General features: G+C 36.8%; 1 protein-coding gene across 1 annotated transcript; it reads left to right on the top strand.

Annotated features, from left to right (window-relative positions):
• Window positions 1–3,772: 3,772 nt before the first annotated feature.
• LOC132111735 (asparagine--tRNA ligase, cytoplasmic-like) lies at window positions 3,773–20,747 on the top strand. Its single transcript, XM_059519316.1, has 15 exons — window positions 3,773–3,884; window positions 9,042–9,124; window positions 9,225–9,290; window positions 10,668–10,760; window positions 10,874–10,963; window positions 11,580–11,658; window positions 11,814–11,884; window positions 12,397–12,483; window positions 12,651–12,872; window positions 17,295–17,494; window positions 17,589–17,724; window positions 18,634–18,747; window positions 18,836–18,967; window positions 19,320–19,451; window positions 20,376–20,747. Exons 1-15 carry the CDS (start codon window positions 3,851–3,853, stop codon window positions 20,505–20,507), a joined length of 1,671 nt encoding a protein of 556 aa, XP_059375299.1. The 5' UTR covers window positions 3,773–3,850; the 3' UTR covers window positions 20,508–20,747.
• The last annotated feature ends 210 nt before the right edge of the window (window positions 20,748–20,957 follow it).

Genomic DNA, 20,957 nt, shown 5'->3' on the forward strand with positions numbered 1-20,957 from the left:
TTCTCAAGTGAGAAAAAAAAGCTTGTATTTTTCTCACCCTCCTCAATCCATCTCGCCCTGGACCTAACGAAGGCACCTTTAACTAATTGAACATATAGCTGGTCTAATTATTATGATTATGTGTAGTATCTGTAGTGATCTGTGGTATTTCATCGCGCCCATTTCGCATTTCGTCACTTCAGACGCCCCCTCATCAGTGCTGCCCTGGCGCCGGCTCTGTCTAAGTGCATCGTAAGACGACAGATTTATGTGATCACCTGCATCAGATATACTCAAAGAAAATGCTGGGTAAATCAACCTGTAAAGTGCTTCTGACTTCTGTATGAGAATTCTGCCAAATATAGAAATATCCCCTTTGAACACACACATTTAAAATATTTAGACTTTTTTTCATATTAAATAACAATTCTCATTAACAAAGTCTTTAGTAATAACAAAAAGTGCTGGATAATGGCTTGGAAAAGCATTAACGAAATATTTAAGAAAGGTGCATCTGTTTAAGAGGATTTAGAAGTGGTCCTTTCTTTAATTGTTTTTTTTTTTGTTTTGTTTTTTTTTCTCTCCGCTTAGTTTTTCTTTCTGTTCCGTCAATTATTCACACTCCAGCTCAGTAGGTGGCGGGAATGCACCTTTTTGTTTGTTTGCCAACCGCCATAAAAAGACAGAAAGAAGAAGAAAAAAATACTGGCTGCATGAAATACGCATGCATATGAAATGGCAGACAGTTTGGGACTCATGCCAGACAGAAACATTTTTGTGATGCCTCTATTACACTGAAAGAGATATAGGAAGCTATTAATACTTTAAAAGCTAACAAATCTCCCGGAACAGATGGACTCGGCTCAGAATTTTACAAGCTGTTAAGTCGTAGTATAGCACCATTCTTATTAAAGGTTTATAAGGAAAGTATAGAGAAAACACTGTTTCCAGCCACATTATGTCAAGGTTTATTTACACTTATCCCAAAATTAAATAAAGATCCCCTTTTAATAGATAACTGGCTTCCGATTACATTATTAAATAATGATTATAAAATTAGTGCTTTAGTTTTAGCAAAAAGATTTAAATATGTTTTGCACTCCATAATTGATGAAACACAATCGGGATTTATGCAGAAAAGGCACATTTCTAATAATATACGGCTAGTTCTAGATGTGTTAGATTATTCAGATTTAATAGACAGTGATGGTTTCATTTTCTTTTTAGATTATTACAAAGCTTTTGACACATTGGAACATGAATTTTTATTTCAGGCTCTACAAAAAAATTGGCTTTGGCAATGCTTTTTGCAGGATGGTCCAAATGCTTTACATACACGGAAACAGCTCTATCAAATTAAGTAATGGTACTTCACCTAGATTTTTTTTTAAAACGAGGAGTTCGGCAAGGATGTCCAGTGTCCCCTTAACTGTTTCTAATTGCAACACAGTTCCTTATCACACATATAAACAATAGTCAATTAAAGGATATCACAAGTGGTAACACTAAAATAAAAATTTGTCAATTAGCGGATGATACATTTTTATTCTTGAATGATTCATCACAAATTAAATTGGCTTGGGTTATTCTTCAGACTTTTTCTAAAGCTTCGGGATTAACTTTAAACCTTAATAAATGCAAATTGCTTCCAATTAAAGATTGCTCTCTTACTTCTATTGAGGATATTGCTGTCAAAAATAGGGTATACTAATTAGCATAGATGTATGTAGGTGTTCAGCAAACTTCAAACCTATTACCAAAACACACAAAAAATGTAATTGTTGGTTACAAAGGGATCTGTCACTAGAAGGCAGAACACTGCTCACTAAGGCAGAGGGTTTGTCTCGTTTGGCCTATGCAGCTCAGTCTCTTTTTGTGGATAAGCCCACATCTAAATTAATTAATGAGGTTCTAATAAAATTCTTTTGGAAAAATAAATCTCATTACTTGAGAAAATCAGTCATATTAAATGCGTATAATAATGGTGGTCTGAACTTTATTGATTTATTGACTTTATTGATTCTCTCAACAATACATTCAAAATTAATTGGCTGAACCAATATCTAGCCCAACCATCTTCTATTTGGAATGTTTTTCCTCAATTAGTTTCACAACTTGGTGGCCTTAATTTTCTCTTAATGTGTGATTATGATATATCCAAACTCCTGATCAAAGTTTCCAACTTTCATCGACAGGTTCTCTTAGCATGGGCACTAATTTATAAGCATAACTTTTCAATAAGAACATTTTATTCAAGAATAAGTCTCTGTTTTATGATAGTTGGTTCAGTAATGGTTTAATTTTGGTGGAGCAATTGTTTAATGAGCAAGGCCTTTTGTTCAGGTACTCAGAATTTCTTTCCAAATACCCAATACCAATAACCCCAAAATAATTTGCTACAGTTTTGGGAGCCATTCCCTCTGGTTTATGCATGCTTTTTAAAAAACTGTAATGGCTCCTCAGTATCTACCGCATCCTTGCCTAAACCTTGTGATACTCCTGTTGGTCAAATTTGTTTCTCCGAGTCGAAAGCCAAAAATGATAAAATACGGTCTTTATTTCTTAAGAGTCTGATTTCTGTTCCACCTGTGATCTCCTTTTGGAATAATTTGTTTGGTAACCTTATTAGAAGAAAATCTGGTCTCTACCACGAGAATTTCTTTTTAAGCTCATACACAGGTTCTACCCTGTAAAGAAGTTTATACAAAGATTTAAATCTGACATTGATCTTAAATGCTCTTCTTGTTTGAGTTCTAAAGAAACTGTGGTACACTTATTCAGGAACTTTGGCATGATATTGGTGTGTTTGTCAAGTGTATGATTTTGCCAGGCTTCTCAGTACATATGAAAAACATTATATTTGGGTATTATGACTCCGACTCCACAAACGAAAATGTCAGTTTTGTTATCAATTTTATTTTTTTTTCCTAAGCAAATTTTACATTCACAAATGCAAATTCTCCAAATGTAAACCTGTCTTCTCTCTTTTCCTAAAAGAAATGGAAAACTATTTGAATGTAATCTCAGTATCTACTAATAAAAAAGCTATACGGACTGTTAGAATTTGCTCTGCCTTTGATCTCCTTGTGTAATTTTGTTTAGATTTTGCCCCTCTTTTTTATTTATTTTTTCTTCTTTAGTTCTATGTCATTTTTTATTGTTTTTTTATTCATTTATTTATTTTTTGTGGTTGATATTATGTGATGTATGTTTATACTTTTGTATGTTTTTGTGTTCTGCATTAATAAAAAAAAAAAAAAATGCCAGACAGGTCGACACTATTACAAGGTTCAAAAAACCATAAAGAAAAGCAAAATAATTCACAATTTAAGTAGACAAATACAAGTTATTTTCACACATTTACAAACAGGACATTCTAATCTAAATCACACTTTACACATTATAGGGAAACATGACATGGGTCTATGTGGTGTCTGTTAAGTAGAGGAAACCGTAGAGCATGTTATGCAGATATGCAAGACATATGAAATACAAAGGAGGATTCTTAAAGAAGAATTTCAAACAGTAGGAAGGCAGGAATTTAATAACCAGCTTATTAAATGATGGTCCAAATTCAAGAAAACAAATGCACGCAGTCATGAGATTTATTAAGAATAGTGGGTTTTGTAATAGGATATAGGAGGGTTATTCATTCTTTTCACACTCCATCACAGTAGATGGCGTTCGCAAGTTGGTTCGCAACCCGCTATTAAATCAAAGAAGAAGAATAAGTTACGCCCCCTTTTTTGTTACGCCCTTTTCCTGAAGTCGATCCCAGCAGCTCGTGCGCGAGAGTTTAGTACGTGGCAAAAGGCGAGACGGCAGGACTCAACCCGAACTGGACTAAACTCTGAGGTCTATAAAGCGCAACATGGCAGACAAGGGCGTCGGTCAGATGTCAATCAGTGAGTTCGATGATAATAATGACATTGTATAAGCTGCATATTGTCTGCAGGGTTGCGTCAGATCATGCTGTCCTGTTGTTACTTTATCCACCATATTTTTCAACGTGGAAGTAACGTTAAGTTGTTTTCTTTGAATGTGCGACATCCAATTCATTAGACGCTAATTTATCCACTGTATCTTTCCTGTAAGAGTGGGCGAGACCTTTTGTACAGGGTTTTTGCGAGCAATAAAAGTCACTAAACGGATTTGGGGGAAAAATGAAGGTCTTAACATTAAAAATCACAAAATGTATTTCTACAGGCATTACAATTTTTTTGTAAATGGTTTGGAAGAAAAAAATATTAGCACTTTATTTTGAATAGCGTCTTGATAATGAGGCGCGGATTAACGCACGTGCTTGTCTAGACTGCAGCCAATGGGCCCCACGCGTGCAGGGGCCTCGGACTGGCCAGACTATTTTTTATTTTATTTTAAATTTACTTAAACGAACGAAAAAACACCCTCAATGGCACATAAGGAACATTAAAGAAGCATTCGTTGGAGAGCGTCTGACAAAATGTATGTATTGTATTGTAGAATGCCCGCAGAGAATTAGCGCGATCGTTAAAATCGAAACCAAAAGTAAAGTGGACATTTTGATTTTAATACCAGTTTGAATTTTTGAAATTAAGTTGTGTATATTTAGAAGTTTATGATTAACACTTAAAATTGATTGCCAGGTCAACAGAGAAGTATAGAAATTCTACATTGATAAAAAAAAAAATGTGCTGGTATCGGATTGAATCGGTATCGGCAGATACTCAGAAATTTCGGTATCTGATTGGTTCTGAAAAAATGATATCGTTGCATCCCTAATTTGGACATGTAGGAACAAAGCTAAGAGCAGATAATGTAATTGAATAAAGTCAGAAAGAAATTGTGTAGTGCAATTCGAGTCTCGGGCCGGCAATACCATGACCCACAACTGCTCCCCGGGCGGCGCAACATATGTGGCTGCCCACTGCTCCGGGTGTGTGTTCACGGTATATGTGTGTGTGTGTGTGTGTGCACTTTGGATGGGTTAAATGCAGAGCACCAATTCTGAGTATGGGTCACCATATTAAGTTGTATGTCACTTCAATTTCACTTTCAATTTCAGTGAGAATGACTGTAAATGATTTTATTACATTTGTTGTAAATGAAGATAGGTAATGATTTATAATTTATTGACAGTAACAGTCACACCAATCGAGGCTCATGCAGCCAGTCTGTGTTAAAGAGAGATTCTCATGGAGAAATCAAAACATATGAGCGCAACAGAACAGACAAAGAAACTCACTAGACAAACATACTATTATAAAAATTGAGTTTGTATATTTGTAACATATCATAGTCTAGTTAAACATCATGAGTGGCCAAGAGAGTGCTGATTCCCAACTATCAGCACAATTGCACATTTGACATTGATTTTATTCCCTCTATAAATGAGTAATAATCATAAACTAATCTCCGAGCAGCACACAGCAGTGTTTCATATATGTCACGTTACATGATTTAACTGATTTGCTAAGGAAATTTGGCTTTTATGGAGGAATGAAAGCGCATCGCTGCAAAGGGGAGAGGAATGGGGCACAATAATCGTTTTATCTCGATTATTGGATTTTTATAAACGTTGGAGGCCAAAATCGAATCGTTTTTTTTTTTTTCGATTAATTGCACAGCCTAACTGCATGCACGTGTCCATTAAGTCCACAAGACCGTAAGGTATCCCATTTGTCATTTTAGGGTTCAGAAGGGTGCTAACGAACGCCCCTTTGCAGCTGTTATGCATCCTCGATCCTCATTTCTGCCGAGCCCACACTGGGACGAGCTCTGCGGCAAACTTCTACCCAACAGTCAAAGCGGCATTACGTCACGAAAGTGCAGACTCAGGGGAAGATTGTGAGGGTTTCACAAAAGTGCAGACTTTTATTAAAGTATATGGTGTTATCACAGTATTGAAATTTAGTTTGTTTGGTAATAATACAGTATAGCAGGTTAAATTACTTTTTCTTACTAGACTTTAAAAAACATTTAACATTTAGATAAATTAAAGATTTAATTACAATAAAACAATACAGAGAAAATATAAAGTTAAGTTTTACACAGATTAAAGTGCAAAAGAACTATTACAACCCGAATTCCGGAAAAGTTGGGACGTTTTTTAAATTTTAATAAAATGAAAACTAAAGGAATTTCAAATCACATGAGCCAATATTTTATTCACAATAGAACATAGATAACGTAGCAAATGTTTAAACTGAGAAATTTTACACTTTTATCCACTTAATTAGCTCATTTAAAATTTAATGCCTGCTACAGGTCTCAAAAAAGTTGGCACGGGGGCAACAAATGGCTAAAAAAGCAAGCAGTTTTGAAAAGATTCAGCTGGGAGAACATCTAGTGATTAATTAAGTTAATTGATATCAGGTCTGTAACATGATTAGCTATAAAAGCTTTGTCTTAGAGAAGCAGAGTCTCTCAGAAGTAAAGATGGACAGAGGCTCTCCAATCTGTGAAAGACTGCGTAAAAAAATTGTGGAAAACTTTAAAAACAATGTTCCTCAACGTCAAATTGCAAAGGCTTTGCAAATCTCATCATCTACAGTGCATAACATCATCAAAAGATTCAGAGAAACTGGAGAAATCTCTGTGCGTAAGGGACAAGGCCGGAGACCTTTATTGGATGCCCGTGGTCTTCGGGCTCTCAGACGACACTGCATCACTCATCGGCATGATTGTGTCAATGACATTACTAAATGGGCCCAGGAATACTTTCAGAAACCACTGTTGGTAAACACAATCCGCCGTGCCATCAGCAGATGCCAACTAAAGCTCTATCATGCAAAAAGGAAGCCATATGTGAACATGGTCCAGAAGCGCCGTCGTGTCCTGTGGGCCAAGGCTCATTTAAAATGGACTATTTCAAAGTGGAATAGTGTTTTATGGTCAGACGAGTCCAAATTTGACATTCTTGTTGGAAATCACGGACGCCGTGTCCTCCGGGCTAAATAGGAGGGAGACCTTCCAGCATGTTATCAGCGTTCAGTTCAAAAGCCAGCATCTCTGATGGTATGGGGGTGCATAAGTGCATACGGTATGGGCAGCTTGCATGTTTTGGAAGGCTCTATGAATGCTGAAAGGTATATAAAGGTTTTAGAGCAACATATGCTTCCCTCCAAACAACATCTATTTCAGGGAAGGCCTTGTTTATTTCAGCAGGACAATGCAAAACCACATACTGCAGCTATAACAACAGCATGGCTTCGTCGTAGAAGAGTCCAGGTGCTAACCTGGCCTGCCTGCAGTCCAGATCTTTCACCTATAGAGAACATTTGGCGCATCATTAAACGAAAAATACGTCAAAGACGACCACGAACTCTTCAGCAGCTGGAAATCTATATAAGGCAAGAATGGGACCAAATTCCAACAGCAAAACTCCAGCAACTCATAGCCTCAATGCCCAGACGTCTTCAAACTGTTTTGAAAAGAAAAGGAGATGCTACACCATGGTAAACATGCCCCGTCCCAACTATTTTGAGACCTGTAGCCGAAATCTAAATTGAAATGAGTTCATTTTGTGCATAAAATTGTAAACTTTCTCAGTTTAAACATTTGCTATGTTATCTATGTTCTATTGTGAATAAAATATTGGCTCATGTGATTTGAAAGTCTTTTAGTTTTCATTTTATTAAAATTTAAAAAACGTCCCAACTTTTCCGGAATTCGGGTTGTAAGACCAATAGGTATCACAATAAGATATCATTAGTTAACCTTAGTGAACACATACACACCGTGAACACATGCCCGGAGCTGCAGCGCCCGGGGAGCAGTTGGTGGTTCGGTGCCTTGCTCAAGTGCACCTCAGTCATGGTATTGAAGGTGGAGAGAGCTGTACATGCACTCCCCCCCACCTACAATTCCTGCCGGCCCAAGATTCGAACTCACAACCCTTCGATTGGGAGTTCTCGACTCGCAATTAATCTTTGCTGAAAAAGCTTTTTGATTTTTTTTTTTTTGTTTTGTTTACATGATTTGATATCAAAATAATGGACAAATGTTGTGTTTTGTGGCTTAAACAGCCGCGGATCAGTAGCAGACTGCAAACGTGTCCTGTGTGAAAGCACAATGAGTCAGTGCTGCTTCAGCACCACACATATGTAACGCACACGGACTGCATACGCACTGCAGATGGATTATATGTGAAACAGGTGTTAAGCTTTAAAGCATTTTATCAATGGAGCATGCTCTGCTGGACAAACTACGTAATTACACCATTTACAAGCACTTTATCTGTGTTTTGTAAAAAAAAGTTAATATCAGTGAGATAACGGGCGCATATTCGCCGATACCAATGTGTCTGAGACAGGCTTATAACAACTGATAAAATCTGAGATTTTACTCTTGGAGCAAAAATTTTGGAATCTTAAATTTGGAACTGACACAGCCGTTATTTTTAAGATTTTCTCTTAAATCGGCAAGTTATGAGCTACTTTTAGCCTGTTTTGTGAATATGAGCCTAGTTGTGTTTTATATATATATATATATATATATATATATATATATATATATATATATATATAATATATATATATATATAGGTGAAAAATAAGGCTGCACTGTACTACATGTACTGTATTTATATATACTTCAGTACACCCCACATTATGAATGTTATTCAATGTACCACCAATAATGTATTTATATAGGTCAATATACTACATAAATACACTAATGTGGTATACATTTCTATCACTGTACTACACTAATATTGATATTTTAGCATTCTACAACAATACTGTACTCGTATACATAATTATACACACCAGCACAGGTTAAATTTAATCAGTCTCTGCAGAGGGTTGCACCAGAATATGCTGATCAATATTTCATCTATACACTGATGTTATATTTAGTATTAAATTAACAAAAGCTTATATGTTCAATATGGCACTTTGTTTTTAAATATAACCGTTGCACATTTTCGTAAATGAATACATTAAAGAGCAGTATCAGTGCCCTAGGTAGCACACTAAAGCACACTAGAAAGGACCTGAGCCCTTTCCATAAGTGATGTCAACTCTGGTTCTGCATGTAAAATGGTGAAATGTTAAAGCTGATGTTGTTTGTTCCTCCAGAAGAGCTGTATGTGTCTGAAACACAGGGCAGTGATGTGGATGGAGATGGATCAGAGCAGAAGCCCTTTCAAACTGCACTCAAGGTGCTTGATTCGTTTAATTTTCTCATGAACTACAGTTTAAATGATGATTCAGATTATTTTCTGTATTTGTTTTCTTAAATGTTCTCTGTAATCTTTTCAGGCACTGTTGTTTGCTGGAAAAGAACCTTTTCCAGTGATTTATGTGGACTCACAGAAGGAAGGAGAGGTGTGAAATCTGCAAATAACACTAACCAATAACTAGCAGCAGGCAACAAGAATATACATCACAAAGTTATTAGGGCTGTACCAGAATATTCGAGTATTCGAATATTCGTTCGGTGGGTTGGTATTCGATTTTCAAATTTGACATTCGAATATTCGTTTTAATTTTTTATTTATTTTTTTCACACCTGGCATCCCCCTAGAAACGGTTCCCATTCGCGCTTGAATGGGGCTGTCATGCGTTTTCTCAGATCGGATAGCTCTCTCTGATTTATCACTATGAACAATGAACACATAAATGTGTTTTTGCAAAACGGATATGAATCCGAACTTCAAATCCCGCGCTATAGGCAGATGTAATGGAGTGCACGTCACCAGCAACAGATATGCTGCATGCATTTTACTGATCGTCAGCTAAAATTTCTAAATCAAAGGTCGCAATAAGAGAGCGGCAACAGTCCTGGTAAGATCATTTCGGTTCTTTACTTTTAATGAAGTTGATTGTGTGTTAAAGCATCTGCGACCCACTTTCACTTTGATTTGCGATAGTTTACACGTTGGCTTGATGAATAGATGCTGATCTGCGGTGACGCGTGCTGTAAGCGTCGTCATATCTGGCTATAACATGATATAGCCTAAAACACGCTCTCACACGGTTATTTTTTTAGCATTTTTGGGGGAAATACAATACTCTTATATTTTAGAGCGCAGAACATCGGAGTTTGTATGGGCAGAAGTGCATGCCTGAGCGTGTAGGGCAGGCTATAAGCTGCGTTGCCTTGACTGTGGAAATAGAATATAAACAATATATTAGCCTACCCTTTACTGTGTCAGTAATTACTGTGCTGCTGATTTCTGATTTGAGAGTTATTTGTTACTCTAGAAAAATATTAGGCTGTGTTTTGTATCACTAGTGCAGTGTCCGTTCTCGGAGCATATAACCCCTGCGCGTGAGGCGCGCGCACTTCCCGCTCGCGCTGTTCTGTATTAAAAGTTTATTAATTCTGAACGTGTCACGTCTCGCGTGTCTATATTGCACCAAATGTGACACTACACTCGTGAAGTCGATTGGATTAACGGTTCTAAATGCAAGATAAATAATCTAAATGCAAACAGACAGACGCATAGAGATTCCTGCCTTTATTAGAGAGAAGAATATGTTCAGCCCCCTCCCTCCGAAGCTTCGAATATTCGATGCTAATTCCTATCGAAGCTTCGAAGCTCAAAAAAATGTATTCGGACCAGCCCTAAAAGTTATTTGACAAAAAGAGCTGGAACATTGAATTACACGATTAATAATAACTTGCCAAGGTTTCATAGGAATAAAAATGTACCTAATATTTTAACCTTTTGTTTTAACATGGTTTGTTTGTGTTGATAGCGTTGGGCTGTTATCTCGAAGACTCAAATGAAGAACACAAAGAAGCTCCTTAATAGAGAGCAAATGAAGGGTGACAGCAAAGATAAGAAGGAGGTACTGTAATTCATCTGCCCTTTATAGACCCAGAATTCCTGTCCAGTAAACCGAGCTCCATGTCAGGGTCCTGTATGTCTGTTTTGACCTCTGTCTGATCTCATGACTGACAGGCTGAAGATGCTGAACGCAGAGAGAAGAATCTGGAAGAAGCTAAAAACATCGTCATCAAGAACGACCCCAGCCTTCCTGAACCCAAAACCGTGAGTTTTTCCTGAATTACATGCAGAATATAATATTGACTGTATAACAGCACTGAGTTATTATGCTTTTATGTAAAGCACTTTGAGCTGCATTTTATACACTAAAGGTGCTGTATGAACAGTTTATTATTATTATTATACAGAGTGAGAATGGGTAGGTGGTAGGGGCTGTAATTGATATAATTTATAAACAAAATGAAATGGTTCTTAACATTTGGGAACAAATTCTAATACTGATTTGTGATTACTATCAAAGGGGAAATGTTAAATGTAGCCATTTTAGATTTACATTTATAAGTTTAGCAGATGCTTTAATCCAAAGCCACTCTAAGAAAGGAACAAAACAATTTGACATTTTAAAAGTTGTGGGGCATAAAATTTGTCAATGAATTTGAAATCTATTCTGAATTGTGCAGTCGTTGCATTCATACAACATAAATATCCACATCATGGCACATAACAGCATTTTTCATTCTGGCTGACAACGTAGTTGGTTTCAATGGTTTACATGGCTAATATTTTCATGTAAATGTAGCTAGTGAAGCCGATATGAACCTGAGCTGATATGAAAGTGTTCCTCTTTATCAGTTTCTCTGGTTTATTTTATCATATTCAGGTGAAAATTAATAAGCTGGAGGCGCTCAGAGAGCAGAGGGTGAAGGTGTTTGGTTGGGTCCATCGGTTACGCAGACAAGGTGAGAAGGTTTATTTTTTCTTTCACCAAACAAGCCTGAAATGACCATCCAGAATTACTCAGCAGTTTTTTTTTAAATGGGTCCAGTCAGTTAGTGTCAATGAAAATGATGAAAATATAGTTTGTTTTAAAATAGGTTTGCACATGTTTTCTCAGGAAAGAACCTCCTGTTTATTGTGCTGCGCGATGGAACTGGTTTCCTGCAGTGTGTTCTCACGGATAAACTGGTACTTTTGTTTGTTGTTGATCCTGCTGGTTATCAAAACATGTAGTTATTTATAATTAAGGCTGGGAAATTCCCTAATAATAATGAAAAACCCTAAATGATAACTGAAATCATCTAAAATGTTTATATTTTATATATATATATATATTATTAAATTAAAATATATATATTTTTTAATTCATGCATTTAGCAGACGCTTTTATCCAAAGTGACTTACAGGGCATTCAGGCCAAATTTTTTTACCTAACATGTGTTCCCTGGGAATCGAACCCACAACCTTGCACTACTAACATAATGCTTTACCACTTGAGCCACATAAAATTATTACAAAGTTTATTCATAAAATAATATATTAAAATAATTAAAAATATATAAATATATATTCTTCAGAATTTTGATAACATTTGATGGGACTTTTTTGTTCTATTTTCCAAAAAAGTCATTTTTAATGAATGCAAGTAAAAGTACATTCTAGCTAAAAAAGTCTCTGAGATGACTCTGTCTTGTTTGCAGTGTCAGTGTTATAATGGACAGGTGTTGTCTACGGAGAGCACTGTAGCTCTGTATGGAACCGTGAAACCTGTTCCTGAGGGCAAACAGGTGAGAAAAAATTTAACTGATTAGGTAATTAATATTAATATGATTTTAATTGAATGTAATATTAATTACCTATAGTTCATCTAGCAATTAAGGCTCTGTCAATATTTACTTATCCTCAAATCTTTGTCATATGGTATCTAAACGTTTCTTTTGTTTGTTTTGAAAAGGCTCCAGGCGGCCATGAGCTGCACTGTGATTTCTGGGAGCTGATCGGTCTCGCTCCGGCGGGCGGCGCTGATAACCTGCTGAACGAGGAGTCTGATGTGGATGTGCAGCTGAACAACAGGCACATGATGATCCGTGGGGAAAATGTCTCCAAGATCCTGAAAGTCCGATCTGCGGTCACGCAGTGTTTCCGGGATCATTTCTTCAGCCGGGGTTACTGCGAGGTCATTCCTTAAGCTATGTGTTAAAGCAGCAGTTCTTAATCCTGGTCCTCGTGATATTTTACATGTCTCTTTTGTTTAATACACCTGATTCAGTCACCAGCTCGTTAGAAGTGAGTTCAATGAATGAATGAACTGTGTTCCGATTGGCAGGGTCCCTACACATATTTGCAGCAGCAATATTCTGACATGCTCACAGCAGCATGTTGTAGATGTATTGGCCAGTAACAAGTGTCGGTACTTGCTCTGCCGCAGCAACGTAGCGGATCTATTCCGCCAAGACCAAATACATTAACATTGTCATGTACATTACCATGCCTATTCCTCCGATAGTTATCAGGACAGAACTCAATTTAATTGAGGGCAGATTTTCCATCCATTAATTATATGTAGCCCCAACTCATAAAAAACAAAACAAATTCATACAAGGAAGTTGAATTGAGTTAAGCCAACTCCATTTGATCAAATATACTTTTTCAGTTCTCATATACATATCAGTTCTCAGAGCTCAAATACACACACAGCAATCCAATCGTGTAGAGTATCTCACGTAAAAACACTCGGTTCTCAATTAAGTGAACTTAAACTTGTGGGTGAAAACTGAACGTGTCAGTATTACATTAATGCCTTCCGTCTTAAAGGGACAGTATTCCTACTTAAGTACCTATCCTTGTCATTAAAGTTAACCAACAAAAGCTGTTAAATACATTTACAAATGTTAAGTTAACAAAGTATTTGGAAAAATGAATAAAAGTTTAATTTGTATCTCTTTCGTATTTTCGTATCTGGTGCAGAATAGCATATAAACAATAAGAAACAACTTGTAAAACCCAGTCCAGATTAGCAGCAGGTACAGTATAAAATCAGAAAAAGTTATTGTTTAGGAAAATGATCATATCTGCCTTCTCAGGCAGGATACGTGAGCATTCTGGACAGATAGTATCTCCTGCTGTGGAGAAAATAAGTTTGCTGGGTGTAGAAGCTTAAACCCATAAATGGAAGAAAGAAGAGGCAGCGGAGGATGGTCGGCGCAGCACGTTAAAGATGGGGCACACATTTATTTCTACTCCAAAAACTCGGAGGTGCTTTATCATGTTCGACGTGCACACTCCTATGCACGAAACAATCTTGCCACAAATGTTGCAATTTGCTGAGATTTTGTTCTGTTTAGAAAAGTGTAGCCACCCTTTGGACCGCCGACACACGCTATCCATGTTCGACTCACTCTGTTATGCCAACACTTCCGGTGGACACTTCTTTGTTGGTGTTCAGCGGTTTATTCTTCCAGTCGGCAGACTGTGAATCGAAATTAGCAATTGAAATGTAAACATTAAAAAACATTATTTTGAACTATTCCGGGAAAATCGCAAAGCTAGTCCCGGTTCCAATCAATACTTGATACCCAAGCCTATTCACAGGGCACTTAGTCGAATGGCACAAACCATAAGAGAATAACACAAAATGTGCAAAGTGGGGGGTCGCGAGGACCGTGATTTAAGAACTGCTGTGTTAAAAATTATTAATTAAAAAAATTATCAGACCATACCTGATGCAGATGAATTTGTTTCTTCATCAGCTATGGAGAAATTTAGCATTATATCACTTGCTCACCAATGGATCATCTGCTGTGAATGGGTGCCGTCAGAATAGTCCAAACAGCTGATAAAAGCATCTCAATAGTCCACAAGTAATCCACATGACTCCAGTCCATAAGTTAATGGCTTTTGAAGACAAAAGATGCTTGTTTTTTAAGAAACAAGTCCATCATTAAGGTGTCTCCTGTATTTGACACACCGTGAATTCTAGTGTGAAGGCGCATGACTCGCGTTGCTTTGCTGATATAAATTATGAATAGAGCTTGCCGTAGCAGTGCAGATTGCTTCAGAAACCCTCCACCTTCCCCAGCTCCACCTGTATAGATCTTCTACGAGGTGATTCATTTATGCTATGGGGTTATTTCATGTGTTATATTTGCAGCAGCCATATTCTGACATGCTCACAGCAGCATGTTGTAGATGTATTGGCCAGTAACAAGTGTCGGTACTTGCTCTGCCGCAGCAACGTAGCGGATCTATTCCGCCAAGACCAAATACATTAACATTGTCATGTACATTACCATACCTATTCCTCCGATAGTTATCAGGACAGAACTCAATTTAATTGAGGGCAGATTTTCCATCCATTAATTATATGTAGCCCCAACTCATAAAAAAAAAAAAAAAACTAATTCATACAAGGAAGTTTAATTGAGTTGAGCCAACTCCATTTGATCAAATATACTTCTTCAGTTCTCATATACATATCAGTTCTCAGAGCTCAAATACACACACAGCAATCCAATCGTGTAGAGTATCTCACGTAAACACACTCGGTTCTCAATTAAGTGAACTTAATCTTGTGGGTGAAAACTGAACGTGTCAGTATTACATTAATGCCTTCCGTCTTAAAGGGACAGTATTCCTACTTAAGTACCTATCCTTGTCATTAAAGTTAACCAACATAAGATGTTAAATACATTTACAAATGTTAAGTTAACAATGTATTTGAAAAAAAAAAGTTTAATTTGTATCTCTTTCGTATTTGTCTTAGGGTGTACTCACACTAGGCACGGTTGCCATGAACCGGGCCCGAATACGATTGTCCCCCCTCCCCACTCCCCCTATGGCCTGCACTCACATAGGGTTTCAGCATTCATGCCAGAGCACGCTTACGTCATTATGGTGCGCGACGGTTTCGGGATAAACAGGAAGAGCGGCACTCTCTGAACACAATGAAATCCATCGCTCTGTTTTCTTTGTGGATAATTTTGTGTTGTTTGGTCCACAGCCCTCTCACAGCCTGCTGTTAAACAGATGTGTCGCCTTAGTGGCGCGAAAATTTTCACGTAATCATGCTGCTCGTATGAGGAGGTTTGCAAGGTACCAGCTGGAGCGTCGCAAAACCGTGACGCCACGTGTCCTGTTCCGTGCTCCAGCACGGTTAGCGCTCACACTGCATGCGTACCGTGCCCGAGTCCAACTGAACCGTGCTCTGGCCCACCTCTTCCAAGCGGGCCAGGGCCGGCCAATCGAGCCGCGCCCGGGCACGGTACGGAGCACTCACACTAGTCAAACGAACCGCGCTTTGGTGGTCAAACGCACTCAGGCACGGTTCAAACTGGCTAGTGTGAGTACACCCTTATTGTGCTTCTTTTTCAAAATGTATACATTTTATTTTTTTTCTATAATTCTTTTATCTATAATTTTTACAAGTTGCTCTCTTTTCACTACTGTTAAACAGATCATCCATACAAAAATGAAAATTGTCAATTTATTCAAGTTTTTCCAAATTCAATCCTTGAATTAAATTTATCATAAGTTTAATTGATTTGGTTTAAAGAGAGAAGAATTAATGATAATTTTTGTTTAAAAAAACTACATATAAAATAGCTACCAAAATAAATTTTGGTAACTGCAGTTTGACTAAAATAATGAAAAGTATTAAGCATTTATGTCTCAAGATAAAGACTAAGACTAAATCAAAAAAGCCTGTCAAAATTAACTCTGGCATGCCATGTGCATCCATATTAAAGCATCCCTCACACGGCTCCAGAGGGTGAATACAGGCCTCCTGTAGCGAATCCTAGTGTATTTGTAAGTAAAATATCCATTTTTCAAACGTAATAAGCCCTTTTCTCTCACTTCTGGTTACACATCCTCACATCCTGTCATATGCACAAGCAATTCCGGCAGATGACATAGGAGGTATGTGTAGTGTGCGCACCTCTGAGATATGCTTGTTTTGAGTCACATTTATGCTGAAATATAGAAAATTCTTAAGGGTTCACAAACTTTCAAGCAGCACTGTATATATATATATATATATATATATATATATATATATATATATAATATACACAGACATCAGTCTGGAGAGTAAAGTAAAAAATTGACTAGCCAATGGGCTATTACAGTATATACGTAAATAGAGGGTGCTTGCTCTCTGCATATTTCTCTCCTGATTCAGACCAGATGACTTTCACTGGAGGAAGTGATATTATGGAAGGAGGCCTTGTATTGTTGGGTTAGAAGTTAAACCTAAATTGTGGATTTGTTTCTTATAAACACAGCTTTTGGCTTCACAAGACGTTAACTGATGGATTGCAGTCGTTTGGATTATTGTGATGTTTTTATCAGCTGTTTGGACTCTCATTCTGATGGCACCCATTAACTGCAGAGAATCCTTTGATAAACAAGTGATGCAAAATTTATCGAAATCTGATGAAGAAAACAAACTTATCAAAATCTTGGATGGCCTGAGAATGAGTACATTTTTAACTAATTTTAATTTTTTAGGTGAACTATTTCTAATTAGGTATTGAAGAATCTCATTTTGAGGCACAAGATGTTGCTTATTAAACTCAGGTTTGTTTGTCTTAATCTTCAGATAACTCCGCCCACTCTGGTGCAGACACAGGTGGAGGGCGGCTCCACCCTCTTCAGTCTCAACTACTTTGGTGAGAATGCGTATCTGACGCAGTCTTCTCAGCTGTACCTGGAGACCTGCATCCCTGCACTGGGCGACACCTTCTGCATCGCCCAGTCATACCGCGCTGAGCAGTCGCGCACCCGCAGACACCTGTCTGAGTGAGTCTGGCACCATTGACAATATTCATTCAAACAGGCAGAAGTATGCAAGAGTAATGTGCCTCTGTGTATGCATGTGTTTGTGTGTTTTCAGGTACACCCACATTGAGGCTGAGTGTCCCTTCATGACGTATGAAGACCTTCTGAACAGGTTGGAGGATCTGGTGTGTGACGTGGTTGACAGGGTCCTGAAGTCTCCTGTCGCGCAGCTGCTCTACGACCTCAACCCGGTACGACCCCTGGCACACAAGGGCATCATATGTTTGAGCATAACAGTCATGGAAAACCTGGAAATATCATATTTAAAATTTTAGGCCTGGATTATGTTGTTCAGGCCTGTAAAATTCATGGAAATCAAGTTCATTATAGAGGATTTTCATTTGTATAGTTAATGTAAAATATATTGATCTGGTGTCAAGTAAAATCATCTCACTAAATCACTCAAACCGGTTCATTAATTGGTCTGATTTAACTAAAAAAAAAAAAAAGAAAAAAGTCTCAAAACAATGTTATTTTAGTTTATTCAATGTACTATTACAGAGTTTAAAATGTTTAGAATTTTTCACTTTTTTTTATTTGTTTTTTTGAGTTTTGTGCAAAACGCATTTCATTTTAGGTTTCATTTCAGCTTTAAATGAAAATTAGAAATGTTACCATGGCAACGGACTGAAATAAAATATTTTTTGTCTTTTATTTTATTTCAGTTAAGATCCATTATATATTTTTTGTTTTACTTCACGGTAACACTTTTGTGACAATTGACTGGATAGGTCATGGAAATTTATCAAAGTATGGAGGCTCTGGACTTTTCGGTTTTATTCACTTTTATTTCAGTCTTTCAGTCTTTTTTAGTCAAATTTTAGCACTTCAAAATGAAAATTTGTAATGTAGCCTTGGCAGCTGACTAAAACAAAATAATAAAATAGTTTAAAATTAATCGTTTAATGTTTCTTTTTTTTGGCTTATTTCAGTTAACCTTTATTTCAATTTATGTAAATATTATTAAAAGTATATTTATTTTTAGTTAATTATAACAGCATTGTCACAAATGACTAGAAGGGTCACGGAAATTTGTCACCAAGTATGGAGGCTCTGGAATCTGTACAATACATCTATTTTTTTTTTTTTATTTCTTCTAGGACTTCAAGCCTCCCAAACGACCATTCAAGAGGATGAACTACACTGAAGCCATTGAGTGGCTAAAAAAGCACAACATCAAGAAGGATGACGGGACATTTTATGAGTTTGGAGAGGTTTGTTAAATTGAGCCTCGTACGTTATTGCCAAGAGTTCTCACCTACAAACGCTTGGATAATTGGCTATTGTGTGTCATTGCTAAAGGATATCCCAGAAGCCCCTGAGCGACAGATGACTGACACCATTAATGAGACCATTCTGCTGTGTCGTTTCCCTGCTGAGATCAAGTCCTTCTACATGCAGCGCTGCCCTGAAGACCGTCGCCTCACTGAATCGGTCAGGAATTGTCATTAACCAGCCACAAAAAAATATCCAGTAACAACAGATTTTTTTATGCAATCACAGTCAATCAAAACATATATTTGGTGTTTAATCATGCAGTTATGTGGACCAATGGATTCCACTGATGAAAATTAATATGCAAAAGGACAAAAGCCCTGTAACAGTCTCATAAATAAGAAAGAAAACTAAAAAAAAAAAATTAACTTTAATAAAATATAAATAAGCCTTTAGGAAAATGTTTTCACATGCCGGCTGATTTTATCCAGGTCTTTATAAATTAGTCTGTAAGACGAGCAGTATTCAACAGAATTGTGTTATAATTGGCTCATAAGTTTTTGTTTGTCAGGTGGATGTGCTGATGCCCAATGTTGGTGAGATTGTGGGAGGCTCTATGCGTATCTGGGATGCTGAGGAGCTCCTGGAAGGGTATAAGAGAGAGGGAATCGACTCCACACCCTACTATTGGTACACTGACCAGGTAACAGCCTATTGGCTATATTTCATATGCATTGCCATTCAAAAGTTTGGATATATATGTGTTTTATTTATTACCACTTTTTGTTCAGGATGCAAGGATGCATTTAATTGATCAAATGTGACAGTAAAGACATTTATGAAGTTAAATATTTCTATTCATCAAAGAATCCTGAAAAACTAAATGTATCATGGCTTCCCCCAAAATACGAAGCAGGACAACTGTTTTCAACATTGATAAAAATGTGAAATGTTTCTTGAGCAGCTAATCGGCGTATTAGAATGATTTCTGAAGAATCATGTGACACTGAAGACCGGAGTAATGAAAAATCAACTTTGATCCCAGGAATAAATTACATTTATATATTAACGTAGAAAAGGGTAATTTTAAATGGTAAAATTATTTAGTTGTTTTTACTGTATTTTTGATCAAATAAATGCAGCCTTGCTGAGTAGAAGATATATTTAAAAACCTTAAAATGATCTAACTCTAAAATTATGTAAAAAAAAAAAATTCAAAATAGACAGATTCAATCTACAATAATTGATTCACAAGTTAACTGTATTAAAATAATATAGTCATGTTTTCAGGAAGAATAGTAAATAATTTTATTTTACATCCACCAGTACAATACATAGGAATAAGCAGCAATATTTCCCTACATGTTTTTACTAAAATATTTTAATCTATGACAATTGCCAGTTGTATGACATTTTTTTGTGGTGATGCAAGCATATTGCTCATTAAATAAATTGAACTAAATTAAATAAATTGATAATTGAAATGGTTTGAAAATGCAATTGAAATGCTACCATTTATCATCTTGGATATTTGATATATTGCCTAGCTCTTTGTCATACCTTTTATATATTCTTTGTCATATTCAGATGTTCCGAATGTAAGCATGTTAATGTTTGTGAGTTGCAGAGGAAGTTTGGCACGTGTCCTCACGGTGGATATGGTCTGGGACTGGAGCGATTCCTTACCTGGCTGCTGAACCGACACCATATCCGTGATGTCTGCCTGTATCCTCGCTTCATTCAGCGCTGCCGACCTTAATTTGTGGACGCGCACATACACACACACACACACACACTGCAAGAGACCAACTATAAAATCAAATCACACTCTTTCATAGCCAGAGACCTAATTTTATATCATGTTCAAAGATCTAATCACTCTTTCTCATTGCCAGAGACCTAATTTTATGTTTAATAAAGATCTAATCAGAAGACAGTTTGGATGATGATTTAGATATGAATTATATCTCTGTAATATTAATCTTTGGCATAATTAGAGGGCACCTTATTGTTCCAAAAGATAAAATGTGTGTCTTCAAAATCTTTTCAGAATTTAATAACCTTCTCTCAGAAAGGACCTTTCATTTTAGCTGATGGCAGCAATTTCATCTTACTTTTCAACCATCTTTCGGTGCAACACTGGCACAATTACTGCCAGTTTTCCTGATAACAGTGGAAACAACTTAAAATGTGCCGTGATTTTTTTCTC

This window comes from Carassius carassius, chromosome 31 (assembly GCF_963082965.1).
Source record: "Carassius carassius chromosome 31, fCarCar2.1, whole genome shotgun sequence".
Lineage (NCBI taxonomy): Eukaryota > Metazoa > Chordata > Actinopteri > Cypriniformes > Cyprinidae > Carassius > Carassius carassius.